The 18620-nt window shown below is 52.5% G+C and overlaps 4 protein-coding genes across 4 annotated transcripts; 2 read left to right on the plus strand and 2 right to left on the minus strand.

Annotated features, from left to right (window-relative positions):
- Positions 1–1087: 1087 nt before the first annotated feature.
- PG985_010664 (ARM repeat-containing protein) lies at positions 1088–4140 on the plus strand (the record flags this gene model as incomplete). Its single annotated transcript, XM_066830432.1, has 5 exons — positions 1088–1139; positions 1313–1371; positions 1439–3710; positions 3776–3884; positions 3951–4140. 5 exons carry the CDS (start codon positions 1088–1090, stop codon positions 4138–4140), a joined length of 2682 nt encoding a protein of 893 aa, XP_066681114.1.
- Positions 4141–5493: 1353 nt separating this feature from the next.
- Positions 5494–8442, minus strand: PG985_010665 (uncharacterized protein; the record flags this gene model as incomplete). Its single annotated transcript, XM_066830433.1, has 9 exons — positions 5494–6105; positions 6169–6365; positions 6419–6476; positions 6533–6698; positions 6751–6818; positions 6876–7268; positions 7428–7556; positions 7616–8114; positions 8324–8442. 9 exons carry the CDS (start codon positions 8440–8442, stop codon positions 5494–5496), a joined length of 2241 nt encoding a protein of 746 aa, XP_066681115.1.
- Positions 8443–10240: 1798 nt separating this feature from the next.
- PG985_010666 (tryptophan synthase) lies at positions 10241–11826 on the plus strand (the record flags this gene model as incomplete). The annotated part of the gene is made up of 3 exons (XM_066830434.1): positions 10241–10442; positions 10502–10634; positions 10692–11826. The coding sequence occupies 3 exons, from the start codon at positions 10241–10243 to the stop codon at positions 11824–11826; spliced, it is 1470 nt and encodes a 489-aa protein (XP_066681116.1).
- A 1984-nt stretch (positions 11827–13810) lies between these two features.
- Positions 13811–16009, minus strand: PG985_010667 (uncharacterized protein; the record flags this gene model as incomplete). The annotated part of the gene is made up of 1 exon (XM_066830435.1): positions 13811–16009. The coding sequence occupies one exon, from the start codon at positions 16007–16009 to the stop codon at positions 13811–13813; it is 2199 nt and encodes a 732-aa protein (XP_066681117.1).
- Positions 16010–18620: the final 2611 nt, after the last annotated feature.

Consider the following 18620-nt stretch of genomic DNA (forward strand, 5'->3'; position numbering starts at 1 on the left):
ATACGTGCATGTGGACAGATTATATCGGTCAGGGCAGACACTTCTGGCCCCAGCAGTCGAGGCTATTCCAAGAGGGACCCAGAGGGAGGCGAAAAGAAAGTGTCCTTTTTAGCTGGCAAGGCCAGCAGAGCCAGCAGCAATCAGAACATCCAAACGGCCCGCAGGCTGACGAGACTTAAAGTTGAGTTCTGACCTAGCCAGTAGGAATAGAGAGGTTCCCACGCCTCTAGAAGACGGCTTCCGGCTTCTTTTATGACTCAATCCTGCTACCACTGCATGCACTCATTGTCTCTTTAGTATAGCCTCTGTGCACTGAGCAAGTAGGTAGATGGAGGGGTGTTTGCAGATAGCCAATGTACGGAGTACCATTGAATGGATGCACAGATAAGAAGAAAAGCAGACCCGATGTACTTGTAGATTCTTAGATAAAATTAGTTCCAGAATTCCGCTTCGGGACGCTCTCCTCTTTCTCGCCGTGTGTGTCTCTGGCCTCTGTCTTGGGTCTCGCTCTCTCTTTCTCTCTCTTCTGATCGGCCAGTGTGCAGGATTTGATTCAAGTGTCAAGTCAACAGATTTTGTTGTTATTTGCTCCGGCTACTGGCTACGACCACCTACGGGCCACCTGAATCCTCCCCTACCCAGACCCTACGACAGGTGCTAAGGTAGGCCCGGATCCACTTAAACACAGAGAAGGACCCCTCAAGCACTACCCACTTTGGTAGCCAGCAGCCAACGACGATTGCATTCTGCCATATTCATCTCTTTTCTACAACCAATTTCTCTCCATCCCCCCAAACAAAATAAGAAAAATCAACAAACCCAAGAAAGCTCAGTGTGCCGACTTGAGCAGATCGCGGCCGCATCAAAGAGAACGAGAGCGCGGGACGAAAAAGGCAGCCACATTCCTTCGTCATTACTTTCTAGAAGGGAAACACACTGCTGGTTTTTATTTTGACCAAGACCTTATTTCTCTCCCTTTCCCATCCCCACTTTGCCCATACTGCTGGCCATTATTTACCCCCCTCCAACACCACCATCGCGCTGGATCGACACCGCATATCGCAGGAGAGGTTGTTAAGCAGACAAGATGGCTGACAACGGTGGTATCAACACTGTCCTCAGCAACTCGCTGTCGCCCGGTACGTCGACTGTCCATCCCATTTCCGCCCCTGCCCCGTCTCCCATGAACAATCAATCTATCTGCCGCATTCATGTGATCACTCCGATACGTCACGGGCCTTTCTCTGAACCTTCGTCCGTTTTCGCTCTCGGTGCCACCACCGGCTAACCTCACTTTTTTTTTTCTTTGCAGATGCGGCTACACGAAATGCCGCCGAGCAGCAGCTCACCCAAGCTGCCGAAAACAACTTTGTGAGTTCTACGATGCATCTCGACCGGATTCGCCTTGGCGCTGACCGCAAATTCTTCCCCTCTCTAGTCCCTCTACCTAGCCACGCTCGTCCAAGTATTAGCAGACGACAACGCCGAGGCACAGATTCGAGTAGCGGCAGGTCTCGCCCTCAAGAACGCCTTCTCCGCACGCGAATTCGCACGACAGCAAGAACTGCAGCAAAAATGGCTGCAGCAGACGGAGCAAGAGACCAAGACCCAGGTCAAGACTCTGGCCTTCCAGACCCTCTCGTCCAGCAACGCACAAGCCGGCCAGGCTGCCGCCCAGGTCATCGCGGCCGTCGCCGGAATCGAATTGCCCCGGGACCAATGGCCCGACCTCATGGCTACGCTGGTGCAGAACGTTAGCACCGGCGCCCCACACCAGAAGCAGGCCTCTTTGACATGTCTTGGTTATATCTGCGAGAGCCAGGACACCGAGCTGCGGACAGCACTCATCAGCCACTCTAATGCGATCCTGACGGCTGTTGTCCAAGGTGCCCGGAAGGAGGAGACCAACCAGGAGGTCCGTCTTTCTGCCATCCTGGCCCTTGGCGACTCCCTCGATTTCGTCGGTAACAACTTCAAGCACGAGGGTGAGCGAAACTACATCATGCAGGTTGTCTGCGAGGCCACACAAGCCGATGACTCGCGAATCCAGCAGGGCGCCTTCGGATGTCTTAACCGCATCATGGCCCTTTACTACGAGAACATGCGCTTCTACATGGAGAAGGCGCTGTTTGGTCTCACTATTCTGGGCATGAAGAACGAGGACGAGGATGTGGCCAAGCTTGCTGTTGAATTCTGGAGCACAGTTTGCGAGGAGGAAATCAACATCGAGGAGGATAACGGCCAGGTGGAGAGCTCGGATCAGATGCGACCCTTCTACAACTTTGCCCGGGTTGCGACGAACGAGGTTGTCCCCACACTTCTCGTCCTGTTGACCAAGCAGGATGAGGATGCCGCCGATGACGAGTACAACCTGTCTCGCGCCGCCTACCAGTGTCTGCAACTGTACGCTCAGGCTGTCGGACCTAACATTATCCCGCCAGTTATCCAGTTCGTCGAGCAGCATCTGCGATCGGAGGACTGGCACTACAGAGAAGCTGCCGTTGCTGCCTTTGGTGCCATCATGGAGGGCCCTGAGGAGAAGGTGTTGGAGCCCATCGTCAAGCAAGCTCTGCCTGTCCTGATCACCATGATGGAGGACAGCTCTACTCATGTCAAGGATTCGACCGCCTACGCACTGGGACGCATCACCGAGGCTTGCTCCGATGCCATCGACCCCGAGACGCACATGACCCCGCTTATCGGCTCTCTCTTTGCTGGTGTCCATGATGCCAAGATGGCAAGCTCATGCTGCTGGGCTCTCATGAACCTGGCCGAGCGCTTCTCGGGTGACCTGGATGCCACCAGCAACCCTCTGACTCAGCACTTCAACGAGAGCGTCTCCACTCTGCTCAACGTGACGGCCAAGCCCGAGGCCGAGACCACGGTCCGCACCACTGCCTACGAGGTTCTCAGCGCATTCGTTCAGCATGCTGCCACCGAGAGTTTCCCGGCCATCGCTTCGCTGTCCGATGTGATCCTGAAGCGTCTTGAGGAGACGGTTCCCATGCAGAGCCAGGTCGTCAGCATTGAGGACAAGATCGCTCTGGAGGAAATGCAAACCAGCCTTAACGCTGTCTTGCAGTCCATCATCCAGCGACTGGAGAAGGAGATTGCTCCTCAGGGTGACCGCATCATGCAGGTCTCGCTCCAGATCCTCACCACGGCCGGTGCCAAGTCGGCTGTCCCCGAGGCCGTCTTCGCCACCATCAGCAACCTCTCCAACGCCATGGAGGAGGACTTCGCCAAGTACATGGACGCCTTCACGCCGTTCCTGTACAACGCCCTCGCCAACCAGGAAGAACCCAGTCTATGCTCAATGGCTATTGGCCTTGTCAGTGACATCACACGATCCATGCGCGAGCGCAGCCAGCCCTACTGCGACAACTTCATGAACTACCTTCTCAACAATCTTAGGGTTAGTGATCCTGCTTTGAATCCAGCGTCTCAGTCTAACGCGAACAAACAGAGCAACTCGTTGGGCAACACATTTAAGCCTGCCATCCTCCAGTGCTTCGGTGACATTGCTAGCGCCATCACCGGCCACTTCGAGTCCTACTTGTCTGTCGTTGCTCAGGTCCTGCAGCAGGCTTCCACTGTTACCGCCAGTCCGGAAGGCAGCTACGAGATGTACGACTACGTCATCTCCTTGAGAGAAGGTATTATGGATGCCTGGAGTGGTATCATTAGTGCCATGAGGGATAGCAACAAGAGTAAGCCAATACGGAACCCATGCCCTTCTCCCGCTATTTGAATTCACGCTAACACGAACGAACAGCCGAGGCCCTTCAGCCGTATGTGCAATCTATCTTCCAAATGCTTAACATCATTTCGCAAGATATGAACCGAAGCGAGTCTCTTATGCGTTCCTCCATGGGCGTCATTGGGTAAGATTGATCCGAACCCCGACCGAAACCATTGCTCGATGGACAAGACTAACATGAAGGAAACAGTGATCTTGCTGATGCCTACCCCAACGGAGAGCTTGTCGATGCATTCCGACAGGATTGGGTCACTGCTATGATTAGGGAAACCAAGACCAACCGTGAATTCCAGTCGCGCACAATCGAGACGGCTCGCTGGGCCCGTGAGCAGGTTAAGCGTCAACTCGGCGGCTCGCAGTCTGTCATGCAGCAAACCTGAGCAGGAAGCGGTGTGGCACGGGCTTGACCCTCTCTCCCCACGTCAATTACTCATCGGGCGATGGACACCCAGGGGAGATAGTTGAGCACCAAGCCTGGCCCATAATCCCCTCTATCCATGTCTTCCACATGAGACCGAGCCAGGCACCTTGCATGGTTCAGTGCAGCGAGTGAAAGGCACAATCAAACCCACTTCAGCAGCTACACTTTCCCCTACACGTCGATGCAAGACCCGTGTGTATATAGACCCCTTCCCACACTACCCTATTGATCCTATACCCCTCCAACCAACCCCCATTCCACGACACAGCACACACCCACCCATCCACCAACAAAACACACAAGCACAACCCGCGATACACCTTTACCCTCCCCCTTACCCCCGTTGTATTTTGCCGCGGAGTTTTCGGTTTTGGCTGAAAAACCCAATACGGACATGTGTCACAGCTAGAGAAGATTATGTCATGTACGCCCCTCTGCCTCTTGGTAGTGGCGGCCACGAAGTCATGTAAGAAAGAGACGACGGAGAGACGTGATAAGGAAAGTGGAGACCAAGCCTCGCCGGGTTTGTTCAAGTGAACACATACAGCGAAGGATAAGGGAAATGCCCCATAACTTCGAGCCCCAACTGCTCGAGGCTTGCACTCTTAACATGCGCACGATGAAGAGCTAGGGAGAGATCCAAGTGACATGCGCTCCTTGGGATGGCGGATGGATGGCAACAAAACTGTCTCATCACATCATCTCAAGTCTCCGACTGGAGACACCATCGCCCACCCTTGTGCGCCGTTCCCGCACACATGATGGGTCAGAAGCGCATCGGCGATACCTGGTCTTCTCCCCCCTAGTTCAGTGCAGAAATCAAAATAAATAAAGTTGTTTAATCCCCATGATTGTACTACAAAAGTGTTCTACTACGGGCTGTGATGATGTGTATAATGAATCCAGTGCGTACTAGTTAGATGTATCAAAACATCATACTCGTTTGGGGAGGGATGACCGGAATCAAGAAGGGCTCAAACACAGAATCCATTCACGAATAGGTCTGCATACCTTCAGCAACTCAAGTCGCCAGCGGAACCACACGTTTTTATTACCTATGCCTGCCTGTAAAGTGAAAAATCGCCATCGATAGCGCTATAAAAAAAGAACCCGATTAAAGAATAAACACGAACTTCATCCTGTGTGCCCTGGGTATATCTGTCATTATATCATTTCGAAATTCAGGTCTTGATGCATTCGTTGCTTGTGAGAATTTCAACCTGCGCCAACAGTTCCCCAGGATTTCCCGACAAATAAGAAGAAAAGAGATTGTACGGTATGCATGTATACACATTCATATATACACACTTTTTTATGCCGGTGGTTGAGTAGACATGTCGGTCAGGTGGTGCTGCGTATACAACGGAGCCGTCGCATCCGACGCGTTCCAGGACGTGCCCATGAGCTGTTGGAGCTGGAGGTTGAAGCCGTCGTTGGTGGTGGTGGAGAGGAAGTTGTTGAAGTCGGGCATGAAGGCCGGGTTCTGGTCGTACGTGTTGGCGATTTGGGGGGAGACGTGCGTGGTGGTGGGCGTCCTGCCGTGATGGAGAGTGTAGAGTCCCCCTTCGTATTGCTGTTGCTGGTGCTGATGATGGTGCTGCTGATGATCAGGCTTGCCGTAGTCGGGCATTTGGGACGGATAACTGCCATACTGGGAGTGATGGTATGGCGTCGGCTGTTGCTGCTGCTGCGTAGGGCTGAGGTACCCTGTGAGTGGCGGTGGCGGGAGCGAAGGGGGTTCGACGGAGATGGCTTGGCTGGATTGTAGCGGTGGAAGGATCGCTGGCTCAGTGTGCGCGGCCGGGACAGGATGCTGCTTTGGTTCGATCTTGCCATGGACAAATGAGGGTGAAAGAAGACCTGTCATCTTGTCTGCTGGCGTAGTGACAGGCGGATGCAGAAACGCATGTGGTAAGGGGTCTTTCTGTCCGGGGGAGTTCAAGAATCAGCTTCCGTTCTAGAATGTCAAGGCATGGGGCAACCTTACGCCGTCCGCCATGAAGACGCCTTCATACACCCCGCCCGTATCTGGGCCACGCATCCAGCTCTTCAGGCCAATGAGCCAACTAGAAGCAAGAGGCCAGAACGCCTGGGCTTTCTCCAGAATGCCGATGATCCAATCGTACATATCCCTAGGCGTAAGAACCTTTTTATTACGCTTCATTGGCTCGGGAGGCTGATAAACTATAGGTCATTTAGTAGGGTTGATATGGGGATGAGGTACTTCTTATACTCACGTCCAGGGAACTTAACGAGGTAAGATACAAGCAAGCCGCAACTGTATACACAAAATGTCTGCTTCATGTTAGGCAACTTGCCAAAACAACGATGGAGCGAAAAGCTTCACTTACTGCCATTTGAGATCCAACCATTTCTTCTAAAGGCCTATCCCCATCATCAAATTGGGCTATGATTTGCTTGAAAAGCTCAAAGACATTGTCGAAGAGCTCCTTGGCTATCGTACGGAGGATTTGCACTCCTGGGACAGAATGGGGGCTCTTCAACAAGCGAATCATGCTGTATCAGAGTTAATGGGTTGTGCATGACAAAGGTCCCCGGTGGTACATACTCCCCAAGATATGCCTTCCGAAGAACAATGTTACTTAGCCTCAAGGTTGCACAAGCGCTCAGATATGCCTGTACGTTAAGTCAGAACATAAACTTCCTTCCATTGGGGAATTCAGGGCAGCTCACAAGGTCCTCATTTTTCTTCCGGTAACCTGCTAGAAGTAGTTCATCGAAAGCATGATTATGTGGTAGATTGTCCTCAAAGTCAACGAGCTGATTTCTGATCTTTGCATAGTCACTGCCCGTGTCATCGGGGTGAGAACTCTTCTCGTTAGCCACAGCTCGGCGCGCAACCGTGCCCCAGATGTGGTGGGTTTGGATGAGAGTAGCAAAGAGCGAGCGTGAGCCGAGTGTTGTCAAGGTTGGATCCAGATCAGCTGGTGGCGTTCCCACAAGAGCCGCTCGAGGCTTGACTTGGAACTCGCCACAGCGAAACTCATCTTCGTCGCAGGGGAGCAACGTCGTGATGTCGCTCGCCGCAAGTTGTACCCGCTTGTAGGGGCCAGAGTGAAGGTTGTCCTGGCCTAATCACTTGAGCATGCAAAACGCTTGCTAGTACGGGACTACTTACTATGTAACATCCACTTCAGAAGCTCGGAGTTAGTCTGCAGACAACGAGGGACAGGATGGATAGGTGCTGATCAAGGTCCACGAGTATTTTACCATGAAAGCACTCACCAGAGTACGTCGAGCAGATTCGGCCCTGATTCTGGCCTCGCGGGTTGAATCCTCGGTTATTTCCTTAAACGTCTCTTCTCGATGCAGTCGCATCTCGGTGGCCATCGATATGGCTATGCCCATGTTGATCTACTGGGGTTAGTGTAATTGTCTAGGATGTATATACATATATAGAAATAGTAGCCTACGTTGCTGCGACTCGTCTCACCCATGCCATGCTGGGCGATGGACAAGAGAAAAAATGCTTGGCATCTTTCGAGAGTGACGGGTTGTTGGTAAAGCTCCCGCAAAGCCAGCTTCTCAGCATAATCCAAATAGGTCTGCACCACCTTCTGCGCAGCCTCGTAGTTTCTATTGAAGCGTGCGGATATGCTGAGGATACTTACCAGGAGGAAGGAGCCTATCCTGGTAGGTTCGTTTTCCACCTGCAGAAGAAAATCCTCTGTGGCGATGAAGCCTAGTTGAAAGAAATGCCGAGTGAAGGCCCGGACGCCCTCTTTCACCGTTTGCACGTCTGGGAACTCATCTCCATCCCACTCCAACGTATGACTGCTCGTGGTAAGACTGGGGGATACTGCATTCTCCTTGTTTGCTCTTGGTAGTTTGCCATTGGATTTCTTGTCCGCCCTTTGACGCGGATGGCGGAACTGACGATCCTCAGTGGACTCGCCACGGCCTGGATAGAAGCTAATAATATCTTGGTCAGAATAAACGTACAACTGGCTGGTCAGATGATGGGACTCGTAGCTACCAATCGTCGGGCTTCCCAGCCTCCATGCATCCCTGGCATGGCCCCTTGTTTCCTTCATGGATACATTTACTCCTCATACGCCGGCATCTGGGGTGCATGGTAAGCAAGCGCCATTCAAGTCTCCTCGGGTCGACATGCACGATACCTTCGACACGCTATGGGCGCTCTCCTCTTGATAGGCGCACCCGAGATGGATGCCTGTGTAGAAGCAGGCGTGGGGGACGCCGAAGCAATGGACGGTTTGATGTCTGACGTCTGGTCCATGGCGCACGAGTGGTAGGCGGCAGTTCTCTAGCCTGCCGGGCCAGCACCTGGTGTTGCCGGGTGGAGTGCAAAGTGCCCTGCCGGCAAACTTGATTGATCCGGCAATGTGACCAAGGTAACGATCGAAACCAGTCTGTGCTGCTTCCAAGACGATGGTACCACGCCAGCTCACTTGTTTGTCCACCTGCGGCCTCCAAGTCTTGATGTAAGGCGTTCGGTCAGCAGGCTACGATGGCTAGATTTCCCCACATTCGCAGCCGATGATGCAGATAGAGCTGAGCCCGGTCAAGAGAGGGTTCCAAGGGAAATGGTGGAGTTATAGCGATACTTACGCAGTCGACGAATGCAGCAGAGTGCCCCCAACTTCTTTGAAATCGGCAGTCGCTTCGCACTTTGGCGTTGGTGCTCGGTGCGCATAGTTCAACCAAAAGATCCTTACGGTTATTGATTGACATACAAGGGGGGTAGGTGGTGTGTTGTGTGTCGGCCCGGCCAGATGGTTGCGGCCCTACGTATCTACCTGATGTGATTGCTTGATTGCTCGGCTGATAGGCTGCTGTGCTTGCTGGATAGCTGTGCTTACCCCATGCGCAATAAACTGATCCCTTGCCCGTAAACATAAACGTGACATGGCTGGATTTGGGCAGCCGCCGCATTCTGGGGGAACAGCCGGCTGGGAGGAATCGATGTTGAGGGGGGGGGGGCCGTCAGCATCAACCCCAGTTTTCTGTCCAATGATTTCTCCCGTCTGTCGTGAGAGCAAAGCCCAGGAATCGATATCGATCAGGTGTTGCGCGTGGCTTACAAGCCCCCGGCAACCTCACCAATCTTGCATTGCCGCGCCGGCAACTGCTTTCTTCATGCCCACAGTCTCGACTTGCCATGGGCAATTCGTCACGGATCAGCCCGTGACTGCAGTCCATCACTGGTTGGATTATAGCAGACTCCAACCACAGACTTGCATATAATAGAAGACAATGTGACCTTTGCATGCCATTCTTCCACTTAATGGTCCTCTCTCCAGTCGCCTGAGGCCCTCTTCCGCTACCGACTACACGCAAATCCAAGCCAAGCCAGACAAACATGCCTTAGAGTTCCAATTTATGGTAACCTTGGCTGCAAGATTTCGCCATTCGCCTATACTTGTCAGCACAATTGGTGAAGATTTCCACCTCACCGGTTTCATTGTGCCTTTGGTTGTCTGCCATCCACGTCGACGCTCCCATCCCTTCATCGGCCCATCTCAGGCCAAGACTATTGGGATAATAGGGGTCGGCACCTCTTCCCCCGCAACCTGATGCCGTGATAGGATCCGAATATTCCCAACTTGATCTAGCCAGAGTTTCACAGCATTCATCCCTCCAATTGTGTTTGCGAGACAGTTGGCAATTGTCCAGGCAATTGTCCATTCGGCTCATCTCCCTGCTCAGGAGCCCCCATCATGGAAGACAATCGGCACAGGATACCCCATGTGGGGGCTTCGCAGGAAACTCCATGACCGACGTCACGCTATCCTGGAGGGTGAAACGCTGTGGCCATGGACTCCTGGGCTGGACCAAAGGTCATATTTGGATCGCTTTCCTGTGTCGGGATCCCTCGACGGGTCGCTTGCCCTGCCATTCTGTATTTGTGAGAGCCCCTGTGTTTGTGATAAGCTCTGTGTTTGCGATAATCAGCCTGTGCTTCTCGAGAAGACCTATTTATATCTTTCACATAACCTCTTCTGTATTCTCGGGACAATTCCAGTATTTCTCAGGACTGCACCCAGGCATCATTTGTTCCCTTGCCTTACGATAAGATGGATTCTCAAACACACGGTCTCATAGGCGCGGTACTCTTCGCAGCGCTGGCGATCTTCATCTTGTGGAAAAGCCGGTTCGGAAAGAGAAACCCTTACCCGTTACCACCTGGGCCATCAGGAAGACTTTTCATAGGCAACCTAGGTCAGGTCAGCGCTGATCACCCAGAAAGGGATTATTTGCGATGGGGAGTGGAATACAGTGAGTAGAGATACGCCATCGTGCCTAGTCGATATGGCTGCTGACCGTCTCCTGATAAGATTCGGATGTGATTTATGTCAAGATGCTCGGCCAAACTATAATCGTATTAAACAGCGCTGTTGCTGCGACCGAGCTGCTTGACCAGCGAGGAGCCAACTATTGTGACAGACCAGATTTCACCCTGTTCGAAATGTAAGTTGCTATTGCACAAACGCAGGTCTCTTGGCGTGGTCTAACGCATATCTTAAGCATGGGCTGGGGTCGTACTTTGACGTTCCTGAAATGGGGCGATCAGTTCAAGCTTCATCGAAAAATGTTCCAGAGCACCTTTTCTCGCTCCAATGTCGGAATGTTTCACCCGATGCAGCTACAGGAAAGCCGAAAGGCCGCCCGGTCTCTAATTAAAGGACCGGATAGCTGGAGGAATTCTACCCTTCTGATGACAACGAGCATCATTTTCCGGATAGCATTTGGTCAAGAGGTTCCTAGCGAAAGCTCTCCGTACTGCGAGATGACCAAAGCAGCGAGCGAGGCAACTACCGCTGGTGGCATAGCAGGAACAAGTCTTGTCGATATATTTCCACCTATCCGGTATGTTCCCGACTGGCTCAATCCTTCGTCGGCTTTGCGCCATGCCCGAACGAGCCGAAAGGCCATACAGGCAATCCACGACCAGCCCTGGGATGCCAATATGAAAGCCATTCAAGCAGATACTGCTCCTTCGTCCTTCATGAAGATACATTGGGACCGTTTCGTCGCGGACTCAAAAGCAGGCAGGCCGCATGAAACGAGCCTAGCAGACATAAAGGGGGCCACGGGGGCTGTCATCATTGCTGGGGGAAACACGACGTGGGCTACCATACTCTCCTGCATGTTATTTCTAACCAAGCATCCCGAGGTCCAGCGGGCAATCCAGGGCAAACTTGACGTAGTACTCCGTTCAGAAGGCGAAACACGCTTACCAGATTTTGGCGATCGCGGCGCGCTCAAATGTCTCGACGACTTCATCATGGAGACGATGAGATGCCTGCCGCTAAACCCTCTGAACATCCCGCACAAGAGTCTGCGCGACGACGTGTACAGGGGCATGTTCATTCCCGCGGGGACCATGGTGCTCACCAACACCACGGCCATGGCCACGGATTCCGGTACGTACAAGGACCCTCTCGTCTTCGACCCGGGCCGCTATGACCGCGGCGAGCCCTACCCGCTTGGGAATTTTGGATTCGGCCGACGGAAGTGCCCCGGGAACTGGCTCGCCCTCGCAAGCGTCTACATGTTCCTGGCCACCTTCCTGGTCGCCTTCGAGCTCGAACCAGCCCTGGACGGCGATGGGAAACCCAAGATCCCGGAGCCTGGAGTCACCGTTGGTTTAGGAGGGTAAGTCAACCAATGCCTTTGACGAGAAACACCTTCACCTACCTGCCTACCTGATAAAGCGATTGATTGGCTGACTTTTATTTCCCTTCGGCCAACCGCAGGCATCCTTTGCCGTTTGAATGCGTGGTCAAGGTCAGGTCGCAAGAAATGGCAAAGCTGTTGATGGAAGAAGCCTAAGCAAGGGAGAAAGGAAGCATGGAAGGAAGCAAGGAAGGTTTGCTGCCATGTTTGATTGGGTCTGGGCACGGTGGTTCTCCAGGTGCGGATCCATGGAAGGAAGGCACACCGCACATATAATTTCCTTCATTCCACCTTCCTTCTTACACCACATACCATGACCAGTGCTTTTCGTCTTACCGGGTCAACAGACAGACATAGGGAGCGTCTCTTTCTATCCACTCACCAGTATATTACCAATTACCGTATCGTGCAATGATGAGCTGTACGTTTCTGACAAAGCCCTTCCCGACCCGCTCCGCTATGGCTGGCCCATACCTACCAGCTAATTAATTACTCGTCGTCGTTGGTAACGCGCAATTATATCATTTGGTCAGGTATTCAATACTCAATACAACATCACGTTACACGTGGCCCATTCAGTCTAGCTGGACTCTGGTTTTGAAAATCTTGTAATGGATTACCAAGAAGCCACGCGTGAAAGAAGTCGCCTCTCTATCACGAGGGAAGATTGACAGCGTTCCCACCAGTACTTTCCCACTCAGACACTTTTTGGGGAGGATGCTGCGCCTCAGCGCGATTATATGGCGCAGGCCAGTCTTATTGCATCTGTCCTGAACCGTAACGCGAGGGTTTGCATAAGCCGAAGTGGCCGGCCGACGTTTGCTTGCCGATGATGGAGCCACCACCCCCGAATGAACGGCTTCCCGCCGGAGCAAGGATGTCCTTTCTTATGCCGCCGGCCGCCGCGGGAGCGGTGGAGCCCAGTGCTGCCTGCTACTGGTCGGCCTTTGGGGCGAAGCTGGTCTCATTTGCAGGAAGATATTGGTCATGTTTCGAGGCAGAGCCTGCTGGCTGATTGGTTCTGAAAGAAATCGAAGGACGGACTGCGCTGCGCCTAACCCAGAGTCGTGCGTAACGTGGTGGATGTATACGTCTTCTCGCAATCCTCGAGTGAAAAGGGGCAGTGCCAGGAGGTCGTAAATCGGTGCCGTTGGCTGACCGAAGTGGGCCTTTTCTGGAATGAGGCGGTGGGCGTCCAAAAGAGCTCAGGCAAGACCACAGGCAACAAGCAGGAGATAGGGGCCACATTTGTGAGCGTGCTTTATGCCATCCAATGAGGTGCCACCTCAAGTGTATAATTCTGATTCATAACCAATTACTAATTAGGTTCAGATATGATATTGTATTATATAGCAAGCAACGAAATAATCAGGGGTACTCGAGTTGAACGTATTATTGGATCATAAAGTCCATTATTAACATATGTATAGTTGTTGGTTAGGTAGGTATGTAAGGCCCCGAGGCCGTTACTAATAAGGAATTGAAACCATGAACTTTTTCAAAGCGTGGTAGGCTGGATGAACAGTGGACATGAGTGCCAACCTCGTTATGTCTGTCCTTCCTTTCGTGGGCCGAATATCCTCAAATGCATCAACCCAAAATAGTGTACCAATACATCGGCTGCTGCAGTTTCGGCATGCCCCCGAAAAGAATGCTTGTTCCTCCAAAAACTCCGTCACACTGCCCATCAGCTGTGTGTCCCAATCGCCGCTGTTGTTCCCAAGTCTCTCGGGTTAGACCATTACAAAAAAGATAAAAATAAAATGCCCCCAAACGCCGTTGCCATGAAGTTCCATGCACCTTCCCAACCTCTCCCTCCATGAAGAGGTCTGCCGTACTTTAATGGACTAGTATTACACAAAATGGTCTAAGTGAGTGATAGTATCGTATAAACAAACGATATGCCGGCTTCTCATTGGTAAAGGAACCGGCAAGAAAAGATTATGTCGAGAATGCTCTCCGCTGACTCATTCCTCGAATGCGCCGGGAATGGTCAAAGAGAGTCGCTTCACTCCATCGTCCTCGGTATTGGTTGGGGCCTCCAGTGTTTGCGGCGAACTCTTGGAATCCGCTAACGAGCTCGTAAGCTCCTCGTCGTCTTTTGACAGAAATTCCGCGGGCACGTGGGTGGGAGTAACTGGGGGCTCGAGTTTTGCGGAAGGCTTGGCAGGAACAGTAATAGTTGTTTCAGTCACGTCAGTCGAATCCCCGTTGTTGGGATGAGGTGTCAACGTAACCTCCGAGGCGTCTCTGGGTATTGTCTGGGCTTTGCCGTTGCCATCGTTCTCGGGTTCCGCTGTTTGATGGGCAGCCTCGGTCTGACCTTCTTGACTTATGCTCATGCGCGGACTCTTCCCACCGGCACTTTCCGAGTGCCCGGGAAAGGGGTGCGAAATAGGCACAACCCCACCGCCGATGCGACTCCAAAACATCTGTTCTCGTAGCCTCACACTTTCTTCCCATGCGGCACGTTCCGAATCAGCGTCGTCGGCTCGCCAGAAACCATCCTTCACGATGCGCAAAAAGCCCAGGAAGTCGCACGTGGACCGTACACGACCAAGGCAGTACTTGCAAAGCGGGTAGCGCTGGGCAGATTCGGCCTCACTTGTTCGGAATCGATGGTTGCGCAGATGAAGTTCATCCCGGCGGGTATCGCCACATAGAGAACATGGGTAGTATTGCGGCTTACTTATAGTCGCAAACGGACTGTTCGATGGGACGGGTTCCACGACCAGGGTGCCTTCAGTCATAGCACTGAGCACAGCTCGCCTAGCCAGCCATGAAAGCCCAGGCGCCGTGTCGAGTCGTAGTGTTGGCTCGATATCCTCGGCGAGAACTCTCTTGTAAAACTTGCTATCTTTCAAGGGCGGCAATGGCCCAGAGGAACCAGAGCTGACGGCAGACGACGGGGTGTTAGGGGTCTGAGGCGAAGACGAATGGATAGAGGTGCCTGCTGCAGATAATGATGTTGTCGACGCATTGGAGGGCGCAGAGTTGGAGCTTGTTGTGTTTAGTAACCCCAGGCTGAGTCCACTATACGAGCCTGACGAAGCACGGCTGGGCGCCTTTGAAACATTGACGAGAGCCATGAAGTCCTCGAACGAGGACAGATCCATACGTACCACAGGCTGGAGCAGGTGAGTTAGATTCGTAGGATATGTAGGTGACAAGGGCTCCGTGATACCGCTCTGGGAGATGGCCTCGGAAGTGTTTCCGTCATCATCTGTGGGCGCGAACTTGCTAAATCCCGGAGACGATGGTGTGGTCCCACTATGGTCATCGCGTTCAGCCGTCATTTGCTCCAGGACAAGCTTGAGCTGGACGAGCTGCTCTTGCGACGACTTCAGCAGACTTTCGCTGTCGGCTAATTGGGCCTTTAGTTGATCGTTCTTGCGTTGAAGTGCGTCCTGCTCGTTGCGGGCCTCTTCCTTGGCCGATATGACCATTTTGTTGGCTTCTTCGAACAAAGCTTGCGTCAGATTTTCCAACTCTTGCTCAATCTTCTTCTTCTCTTTCTCCATTTCGCCACGCACCCGTTTCTCTTCGACAATCTTGGAGAGCAATTCTTTCTTTTCAGATTCGACAGCTTTCCGCTTGACCCAAACGTCCCCGGCCAGCATCTCTGTTTGGCGTGCGACCGTCTCCTCGAGCTCACGTATCCGGTCTTGTGAGGATTCCAGTTCCTGGCGAGTGGAGCTAAGTGTGTCGTCGAGATTGGTCTGGTGGTTGAGGGCATTGACAAGCTTAGTGCTGAGGGTCGCAACTTCGTCGTCCAGATCGGGGTGATGATCAGGTGATTCGGATATTGATCCATCAGCCCGACTGGTGGCTCTGCTTCTCGGGCCAAGATGTGTGCTAAATTCTTGGTCCTCCATCAAAGAATGTTTTGATACCAAAGACTGTTTTGACGGCATCCTCCTCGGTGGAGTATGGACTTCGAGCGTCGGCTGCGATAGTGGCTGCGATAGTTCCCCCGATGGGGGCATGGTGGACAGATGCGATTGAGACGGGGATCTGACATGTGCCGGCGATCTGGAGCGAGGCGATACGCCTGAGAAGGTAGAGAGAGATCTGAAATGACCAAACCCGCGCGGCGGCGTGTTGGGACCAGAGCCGCCCTGATGCCCTGTCCAAGACGCCATGTGGATGAAGCTGAATTTTCCCATGTTAGTGGAATTAGGAACATAGCCAATTGTGAGACATCAACATAGCACTGGGGGTGGGCATCTTTATACAGGGAAGTGGCAGCTTGAATATAAGATCATGGTGGGAGAGGGGAATGGTAGCTTTATGTCAATGTGTCATGGCAGGCTCGAGGTATCGGAGAAAGTAACACAGAATTGCACGTACCCGTCCATTTGGACTGGCTTACGGACCACGAGGTCCCCTGATGTTGCGTGGTTCGAATCGTCGCGGTCCAATAAGGTTGGGTTGGCGATCCTATGTATTGCAAAGCCTCCTGTCGAATGTCCCGTATAATTATTTCGCGAGTCGTTCAAGAGGAAGCGTTTCCTCCGAATTCAGCGAATTGTTGCTTGCCGGAGCGTCGGGGCTCTGGGATAGTGTGCAGTTACGAGCTCATGTGTGCGTTTCTCCGATCTCGCATGAGTCGTCAAAAGGCGCCTTTCGTTGGGGGTGTGCAGCTGAACCTAATATTTTGGGTTTCAGTTGATGTTTGTTGGTGAGACAGTCCCTTGCTGCACGGCGCGCCGCAAAAGTGATGGGGTATATGTTAGGTCTTGTTAGTTGGTCAGGCAGGTCGTCAACCAGCGAAGGTCTACCGTGAATAATAAATGGAATTACAATGAGGTATATGAGGAGAGAGGGGGGTGTAAGCGACAAGTGTGAATGGATGAACTGAAGCGCGGGAAAAGTGTGGAGGCCGAGCAGAATGAAGAGACTCTTGAGAGAATGAGTGCAGCGTGCGAGAAGTTGGTTATCGGAAAGCTGCAGATGTCCCATGCGGAGAATGGCGCTTCTGGCTGATTTGATAGGCCCGGGCTGGGTAGCAGTCTTGGCAATCTGGGAAGAGTTGGATGGAAAGGCACTAGGATATGACAAGGATGTCAGGCAGGCATGTCATTGGCAACTCTTCACGCTCACCCAAGCAGGGGTGTTACCCGCTACATCCGTCAAACCCTGACGCTACCGTTGCCCAAAGTATCGCCGTACTGCCTTTAGCCTGGAGATCTACGCGCCGGCTGCTGCACAACGCGTACAGCTGCCCAAGGATCTGGTATATGACGCTACCACGTTGGGAAATCCCATCAGCCGATTGACCTGGTGCTGACCCAGCAGCACGTTCGTCCTTGGGGCAAATCAAACATCGTTTTGGGAGGGCTGGAGTCGCCGTTGACTGGTGGCCGGCTCAACTGGCAGTCACTTCCCAATTCCAGAACGGCAATTGTCGCTATCACGCTGACTGAGCCGTGACCAAATTGGGCTGGCCTATCTCAAGACATGAGGGACTTGTTAAAAAACGTGGGAACAGAACCGAGTGGGTATGGGTCTGGTGTTGGATGAGGCGCACCTGCATAAGTCCGTCGACAATAAGAGGAGCACAAGTCAAAGAGGAGGAGGGGACGCTAGTCTTGGCCCTCAGTGTAGGTATGATGTTGCGACAGCCAAAATGTACAGATTCTGACATGTTTGTTCAACGTCGCAAAACAAAACAGTCAGCCAGTCGAGTGAATCGCCTGATTCACACGCGCAAAAGAAGCAACTCGTCATGGACACGAGTGTTTGTGCAGCGTTTCCTCGCTTAGCCGACACTTCCAAGCTTTTTCCTCGTCGTATTCAGTAAGGCCCGCCGACGCCCCTAGTTGATAGGGTTACAGTGCTTGGGGGCCCGACTTCAGACTGTATGACGATAGGCTTGCGGCGCGCATACACCTGTCGAGCACCGTGTGACGTGCGGAGCCAAATGGCCGCCAACCGGCTTCAGGCTGCAATGGCCAGGGTAATGTGCTAATACGATGAGCTCATAACTCCAGTTTCTAGCCTCCATACCTTTTCTCAATTGTACAGCAAGAGTTTTGTTTCAATGGCCACTAAATAATCATCGCAATTATGTTTGCAGAATAGGAGTCCAATTAATATACACATCTCCGCACTCGCTCCGAAAAAGGGGACAGGAGCTTGACAGAAGACAGGAGTATCGGAGGATCAGAGCCTGGTAATTCCCCTTCGACCAATCTGGACCCCGCTTCCAGTGGACGCACCTTTATGGAACGAGCAGCATGGCTGTGTCGTGATGCTACCTGAGGACTGAAACAAACCAAAACTGAACCCTTTGCGGAGCTCTCTGAGCTGGCCTTAACTCCGGAGTGTGCTAATAGCATAATTATGCTGCTTTTTTTCTTCTTCTTTTCCCCCTTCCTTCTAGAATACCCATTGCGTAGATTAATTTGGATGGGGCCCAAAAGCAGCGTTTGCTAGTATTATCTCAAGTATATTGAATTGGCCAAGCAACATGGAGAATGTGCATTGTGAACTGGCAATTGCATGCCGCTCTCCGGGCTAGACGGCCGTATTCGTTCCATGCGCAATACCTAGGAGAGTGCGATGGGCATGTCTAGGCGACAAACAAATTGATTGACGATTATCGGATGGCACCACACTACCGTAGAAAAAAGTCCTAGCAGTAACCCAGCACCCTGCAAGACCCAAAAAGCCGCCCACCAGGATCTACAGCGCCGAACCAACACCTTAACAAGGACCTGATTCTCCCATCTACCTACGCGCCCGTCGCATTCGGCCCAAGCAGGCTCGCAGGGA

The sequence above is a fragment of the Apiospora marii genome (assembly GCF_038362585.1).
Source record: "Apiospora marii strain CBS 49790 chromosome Unknown utg000007l_segment0_segment0, whole genome shotgun sequence".
In the NCBI taxonomy this organism is placed as follows: Eukaryota; Fungi; Ascomycota; class Sordariomycetes; order Amphisphaeriales; family Apiosporaceae; genus Apiospora; species Apiospora marii.